This window comes from Cyclopterus lumpus, chromosome 9, assembly GCF_009769545.1.
Source record: "Cyclopterus lumpus isolate fCycLum1 chromosome 9, fCycLum1.pri, whole genome shotgun sequence".
In the NCBI taxonomy this organism is placed as follows: Eukaryota; Metazoa; Chordata; class Actinopteri; order Perciformes; family Cyclopteridae; genus Cyclopterus; species Cyclopterus lumpus.
Genome location: NC_046974.1, coordinates 8679625 through 8687661, shown reverse-complemented (window position 1 = coordinate 8687661; position 8037 = coordinate 8679625). Strand labels below are relative to the sequence as shown.

At 39.9% G+C, this 8037-nt stretch overlaps 1 protein-coding gene across 1 annotated transcript; it reads left to right on the top strand.

Annotated features, from left to right (window-relative positions):
* On the top strand, positions 1-7653 carry ap3m2 (adaptor related protein complex 3 subunit mu 2). The gene is made up of 9 exons (XM_034542117.1): positions 1-111; positions 1802-2086; positions 2193-2364; positions 2713-2850; positions 3113-3198; positions 3311-3444; positions 3679-3886; positions 4072-4216; positions 5976-7653. Exons 2-9 carry the CDS (start codon positions 1814-1816, stop codon positions 6074-6076), a joined length of 1257 nt encoding a protein of 418 aa, XP_034398008.1. The 5' UTR covers positions 1-111; positions 1802-1813; the 3' UTR covers positions 6077-7653.
* The last annotated feature ends 384 nt before the right edge of the window (positions 7654-8037 follow it).

Sequence of the window (8037 nt, the reverse complement as noted above, 5' to 3'; positions counted from 1 at the left end):
CCTTCCTCGTATGAAGAGCTGCTCCACCTAACGGGAAGCAAAGACGGCTGCTTAATCTCTCATTGGGAAAAAGGGTGAAAGGCGAGACGAAAACGTTAATATTTGTCTTCGGTAAGTCATTATGAATGTATCGATTGGCTCGAGTGACACGTGACACGTTCTCAGTCAAAACAGCATCGTCGCTTTTAAGTATTGTCATCCTCGAACTGGGTGACGGGGCTTTTCGTCTGTCATGAGCCTGTGGGAAGGCACTGATGTAGCATCTTGTGTGGAGATGGAGGCCTTGACTTGCTCTGCAACAGAGGCAGCGTTAGCTAGCTAGTTACTCGTGTAAATGTATTATCGTATTAATACATGCATGGAGCTTGCGGCGCTGAGTTTTATCCGGTCCGAACTTGATCGCTTTGCCGAATATTTAATGAATATTCCGGTATCATATTTCCCAGCGAGCTTAAGTTGACGACAACTAAAGGAGACTTCACTAACTGTGTCCAGTTCAACTTGATACGTAACGTTAGTCGCCCCCTCGTATCGAGAGAGCGGTACGCCAAACGCCTTTTTTATTTTTTAAATGACATCACATTAAATGATTGTAACTCTTTAAAAATGTTGAAATGTGAATTAAATGTACTTGTTTTCTTGAGGGCTGTGATTTTAATGTGTAGTGTGGATTTACGCTCTTTACCAAATAATAAACAACAAAAGAAGGGAACAAATTGGTCTTGCTTTTCAACACATAAAGAAAGTGTTTGTAGATACAATGTAACTTATCTATGTAATCTACTATGTAGCTACCTTGTATCTACATGCGTATACAGCACACAGACCCATTCAATGATCTGCTACTGAAGCCTATCCATTGTATATCCACCAAGACATGTATCATGTGAGGGGAGGAAGGGCTGTCTTTTCAATAGTGGGCGTGGACCTATTATTTGTATTCTTTTCATTTTGGACCTAACGCTTGATAAAATACAGACCGAGTTGGGTTATACTGTACGTTTTAAAGTGTAGGCACTGTTAAAAAAATTGTCACAAAATCTCATTTATGAAATGCTTATTTATGTCCCTGAAATGACCGAATAACTGCATACAAATGACAGATGGCCCGATAGAGGGACGTTAAAGGCCGATACAGTGAAGATAGTTCTGGAACGGGTAAAAATCCACTAATAGCTGATAGTGTTGCGTTTTATATACGAGAGATAACGTTTGTGGGGAAGAACATTTTGTCATCTTAAAAGCAGGGAAAGCACAGGTTGTAAATGATGAACCTGAATTGGATGGAGCTGCTTCTGTTTCAGGGTATAATGCATGCACTGTAACGGCTCACTGGGACACTTGAACAGAGCGGTCATTAATGTTGTTATTAATACCTGCACTTTTCCTACAATGAGAGTCAAAATATCTGCGGTTATAAAGACTTGTATGTCCGACATTATTAGCCACTTCTTTCCTCTCATTATTTGTGAGTGCTTTTGACTTAATTTTAGTGATTTATGTTCATCAAATCATCATAATATAATGTTATTGGGTTTAAACATTTCTTAGGTTGATAATTAAATTAATTTATACTAACATTCAATATTTTGTATTGAAATGACTAAACGGTATTAGAACAGTGGAGCGATGCACGACGTATAAACCAGTGACTTCATACTGGCTCTGCTTCACTTGCAGCTCACAAGAGCAGCGCACACAGTCAATTCTGTTGGCACTTTCTTACAATTTAATTAACTTTATCGTAACCGTGTCTCATTTGAAATGCTTTGGTTTTCTCTCTTTGTCTTTCGCCTCTCAGCCTCCAGCCAAAATGATCCACAGCCTGTTCCTCGTCAACGCCTCCGGAGACATTTTCCTGGAGAAGCACTGGAAGAGCGTGGTCAGCCGCTCCGTCTGTGACTACTTCTTTGAGGCGCAGGAACGCGCCACTGAGCCGGAGAACGTCCCACCGGTGATACCCACACCCCACCACTACCTTATCAGTGTGCTCAGGCATCGCATCTACTTTGTCGCAGTCATCCAGAGTGAGGTGCCGCCGCTGTTTGTCATCGAGTTTCTGCACAGAGTCGTCGACACGTTCCAGGTTCGGGCTGCCTTGCATTTTTCAGTCCACCGTTAGTGGTTAGTTTAGTTAAATAATTCACATCTGATTAAAATACCCATATCCCATCTGTGTTTTTTGTTCTCAGGACTATTTTGGAGTGTGTACAGAGGCTGCTATTAAGGACAATGTGGTTGTGGTCTATGAACTCCTGGAGGAGATGCTGGACAATGGCTTTCCGCTGGCCACAGAGTCCAACATCCTAAAAGAGCTCATAAAGCCTCCCACCATCCTCCGCACAATGGTCAACACCATCACAGGTACAATGTTCATGTTAACCACAGGGCCCTTTAAACACGTAGTCGTCCTCTGAATAGTCAGAGCATTAAGTCAAATAATGATAGTGATGTTAGATATAATGTGTACCAATGTGTGCTTGAGGTGCTGGACAAATTAGTAACTGGAATTTCAAACGTAAGGCGTGTCATTAACAACAGATATGACTTATGATGCATATCTTTAAAGGCCCGTTTCTCAGAATTACCAAAATAACACTGAAGCTGAGCATCGTCCATCAGTGTGTGTTATGGCAGAACTATTGCAACAACCCGCACTGTGTAAATAACTAATTTAATTCTCATTTAACATTGGTTTTGTCTGTTTTTTAGGCAGCACCAATGTTGGTGAACAGCTCCCTACAGGCCAGTTGTCAGTGGTGCCATGGCGACGCACCGGAGTCAAATACACCAACAATGAGGCCTATTTTGACGTGGTGGAGGAGATTGATGCTATCATCGATAAATCAGGTATTGCTCTGAACATCCTGCTGGTCAAACAATACACTGTACCATTGCGTCCTTATTTAACCCCTTAGTTATGTCGAATTAATACACACTAAATTGTATATTTATTTCCGTCAATAAAAACAAATCTGTTAATTACCATATTTAACTTAGAATTTTAGCAGCTTTACTCCATAATTAATAGTGTCTGCATCAAATGGATTTTGTTGTTAATTAATATTTTTTGCTCTCTATGCATTTCTTATTCCCCAACCCTCCTCCTCAGGCTCCACTATTACAGCAGAAATTCAGGGAGTTATTGATGCCTGTGTGAAACTGACAGGCATGCCCGACCTCACTCTCTCATTTATGGTGAGTTCCAACTCTTTTTATGTCCTCAGTGGATCCAGATCACCAGACTCGCATGCACATTTTATTTTACTTACCCCCCAAACCATCCTGGCCCTCTGCCCCTCTCTCCCAGAATCCTCGGCTGCTGGATGATGTCAGCTTCCACCCGTGTGTTCGGTTCAAGCGCTGGGAAGCTGAGCGGATCCTCTCCTTCATTCCCCCTGATGGGAACTTCCGGTTGCTCTCCTACCACGTCAGTTCCCAGAAGTCAGTATTCTTTCATTAAGGATCATTTAAAGTTGCTTGACGGCAAAGACGCATAAAAAGGAATCACCCCTCAGTGTATTATCTGGTTTTTTTCAATAGTTGTTTTTCAGTAGTAGGATTTTCCCGAGCAGTGTGCTAATATATGAATACAACTCCAGAATCACAACATGTAGGCAACCAATTTGATTCCACTGGCTTGTATAACTATTGGTTGTTGGCCTTCTTCTACTTCAGCCTGGTGGCGATCCCAGTGTACGTCAAGCACAACATCTCCTTCCGAGAGGGAAGCTCCCAAGGACGCTTTGACTTGACTCTGGGACCCAAACAGACCATGGGCAAGGCCGTGGAGGCGGTCCTAGTCAGCAGCCAGCTGCCCCGGGGCGTCCTGAACGCCAACCTCAACGCTTCCCAGGGAACATACACCTTTGATCCAGTCACAAAGGTACCTAAAAATAGTGTTTTGTATGCCTGGAAGAAGGGAAGTGTGCATGGACAGGAATATGTATAAGTCTCCAAAAGTCTCAAATCCTGTTATTTTTACACCAATCCTCTCCAGGTTTAACGATGCCACCATCTGATTTGATGGGATCCCATATTGGCATCTAAATGTTGTGTTTTTTTGGCTAGATGTTGACATGGGATGTTGGCAAGATCAACCCACAGAAGCTTCCCAGTCTTAAAGGCACCATGAGCCTGCAGGCCGGGGCCTCCAAACCTGACGAGAACCCCACCATCAACATCCAGTTCAAGACCCAACAGATGGCCATTTCAGGTACACACTCACACATTTAGACTTCCCATCATCACTAGTTTTGCACAATATACCGATTCTTGTCTGTGTGTGTATATATAGTATATTACTATTTAACGTGGTAATACTATAGACTTAAGGGGTCTATCACGCCCAGAGTTTTACAACCTCAACCACCCAGTAAGGCTCTCAGGAGTTGTTAATGCAATGGGACAACCCAAACCATGTTGACATGCATCTTTTTATTCAAGATTCAGAAAGCTTTTCGTTGACTACACGGAGACCACGGCCATATTTTATACTGTCTAGTTCTGTCCTCTGTACTCATAATTTAGGTATCGTGACAACACATATCCTTCACGCAGTTGTAATTGCATCATTCAAAGAATTCCTAAACTTCTTTCAGAAATAGTTTTGTCATTATTGAGATTCTCTGTGAACCAACACCTACTCCACAATCCTGCTAACCAGTCACACACAGCTGCCGGGCTGTTTCAGCGAGTTAGTCATGTTTTTACTATTTACACTATATACTTTTGCATAGACAAATATTTGAGCTCAACCCCAACACATGAGAGAAGCTTTCATCACATGACCTGCTCAGCTGACAACCAGCTGACTGTCCCATTGCAGTGATGCAATGCCCACTAGATGGTGCCAAATGCATTAATACACCTCCTCATCTGACATCAGCAAGTACTCTAAAGTACTCTAACGGCAGATTTTGATACACATACGTACTCATTGTGTTCTTTGTTGTTAACTTGATGTATTAACATATATTAGCATATGCTTGTCATTAATAGTTCATCTTCAGCTTGTGATGAGGCTTAGTTAGACATTACCTGCATGCCATTACTCTGTACAGGATTTAAGGTAACGTGCAAAGCAATATTTCCCAACATTTGTTGATAAAAATGCTTTTTCAAACAATATGCATGGCAATATGACCAGCATGCATTTAATTCAGTATATCGTTTTCTATACTTTTTAAAACTCTATTTTAGAAGTTCAACCCCAGCTCCCATAATAAGTCTATAAATATCCAAAATACCCAAGAAACCCATTAAAATCAAAAAATGTTGATCCCATGGCCATGACAGCACAACATCATGCATTCTGTTATATCAGGCTTTCAATCTCAAACTCTGGCTCCAAACTTGTAGTTTTTACTATTCTTCACCAGATTGAGCCATTTTCTCAGCCATGTTATTTTCCTGGTTACCACTAGGGTTATTGTTGCTCTATTGTGGAGCAATGCAATGCATCAAAATCAATGTTGTTGCTAATAATTGACATGTATTTAAAAAAAAAAAAAACCTTTGCATTAGAATACAGAACATAATTAAATTTTTGTGTTTGATGTCTTAAAAAAACAACAACATTTAATATGTAAACATTTAAAGGGTTAATATTCTGCCAATTATTAAGTGAAAAGTGTGTGTATATATATATATATATATATATATATATATATATATATATATATATATATATATATATAATATAATATAATTTTTAGGGATGGGTCATCTATGTCCTCCAAGGTATCAAGTGAGTTTTTTCCCTAAATCTGTAAATTCACAAAAAATATAAATGCATCAAAATGAATGTTATTTAACATAAGTTAAATAACAGTATTTCATATAGTATTTAATATACAGACAATAATTCATTTTATTGCATCATAACCACAGTGGCATTAGGCAAACCAACGCATTTTAAAGGGTTCAAATTTGGTAAAGAATGTGAGTGCTCAGTATTTGTTGTCCTTCAACAGGGCTGAAGGTGAATCGACTGGACATGTACGGGGAGAAGTACAAACCTTTTAAAGGCATCAAATACATGACGAAGGCTGGCAAGTTCCAGGTGCGGACATAAAGACTTCTGCTCTGTGACCTCTGGACCAAACCACCACGAGACTGAGGGGTGATGTGACGGGGAAAGGGGAGTTGGTACATTCCCTGTGTATATGCATTTCAGGATTTAACAAGGAGGCTCCATGTAGCAGTTGAGAACGGACCGCTGCACATGGAAACCTGTCAGTAAAAGCCTCAAGAGAGTTTGAACCTCAGGCCAAACCCAACTCTCCTCAATTAGATTTTCACCCATCATTTAAATCTTGAGCCCAAATCAACCCCACAGCAGTTCCGGGAGACGTTTTTTGACAGTTTGTGTTAATACAGGCTTCAGCAAGTTCAAACATTTCAAACTCTTCAGGCCAAAATCTGACGCTGTACGGTTCCAGCTGTAGGTATCCTCCACCTCTCCACAGCGTATTTCATTGTCTACGCCTACGGCATGTTTGTCTGGAAAGGTGTGTGCTTGTGACTGTTTTGACACTCCAAATCAAGATGTATGGGATATTGGACCAATATTATATCAATATAGAGCTTCTCCTTTAATAAATTGAGATGTCGTGAGCTGTGTGGAATGGCAGAAAGGACCTCTAAGATAAAAAAAAAACAATAGCATTGTCTTGCAGGACATTAGTGCCCAAGACTGAGGGAAGGAACTAGTGGGAGTGGTTATGATGTTACAGGTTCAACTGTAAATACAAATATATATAAATCAGTATCATATTCTAGAAAAAAATAAAAACAAAAACAGACATTTTTTTCACACGCTTTGTTCTTAAATGTAATAGATCATGGTCCTCCGCTACCTTTGGTTGAGCCTTATTAAAGAGTCCTCATTGCAACCTACCAATGGAAACTGATATCGCTGTATTTCATTTCATACTTCCTCGTGTTTTTTTTCCAGATTTCATATCCAGCGTTCATCTGTTTTCCGTTTGCTCTGTTCTTGTGCTCCTCTTCTTCCCCTCGTTTCAAGACTTTGATCATTTGGTCTGCAGCACTGGAGTCCGCACACTGACATGTGACACCGCAGGCGTCCTCTATCGCGCACGTTAGCATCTGCTCCTACTAACTTTTCCTTTTTAATTAATACAAGTGAGATGGATGCAATGTGACTGAAGCTGTTTTAGCTATTTATTACTATGAAGGTTTCTGGGAGAATTTCAGGTCCACGTTCACCTGTTGTATTCTGCTTTAATTATTATTTATTAATCAAAGGATGCATTTGCTAAAGTAATGTCTTGCCGTGTTTCTTGTTTCTGCATTCAATTGTTCTTAAAAGCTTTATCTCCACAGAGGCTTGTCATTTAACCATATTATGACCAAACAGTATCGTTTTTTGTTCTCGACGTATAGAAACGTGGCCGAGAATAATATGTTTAATCTCGTCAATGTGGTGCATAACACGATGGTCCAGAAATTATTTTCTCAGTGCATCAATTGAAAACATCTTAAAATTCACAGAATGTATTAAACTGCGTATTACGGTACCTCAGAAGAAATGTTTGCGTTTCCAGCATTTTGTTTGTGTGTTTGTCAAACGGCCTCCAATGGAGCGTCACACTGGTGGAAAATAAAGATTTGATGTGTGATAACTGAGTGACAACCATAATTATTGAATGTGTAAGATACTGGGAAGTTGGTGGTGCCAGTTTAAATGATGTCTCTTCATTTCAGTTCTCAATATTTAAACAGAATTAGATATGACATTTTTAATGAATGTTCATAATAGCAATTTAATGTGTATTTGTTGTTTTATATGCATAGACTAATAACTTTTGAGCTTCATGTTATGTGTTATTTCTTTCTGTGATGAACAAAGAACTACAAATGAGTGCAAAGTGTGCTGCAAACCGCAGATAACCTTGTGCTTTGGAAACCTTAATACCTTAATACAGCATCCGGAAACTGTTGCGCCGCCATAATTATGAGACAAAGTGAACCCACAATTGTTGTTTCTATTCCGTATGTTTCTATATGACT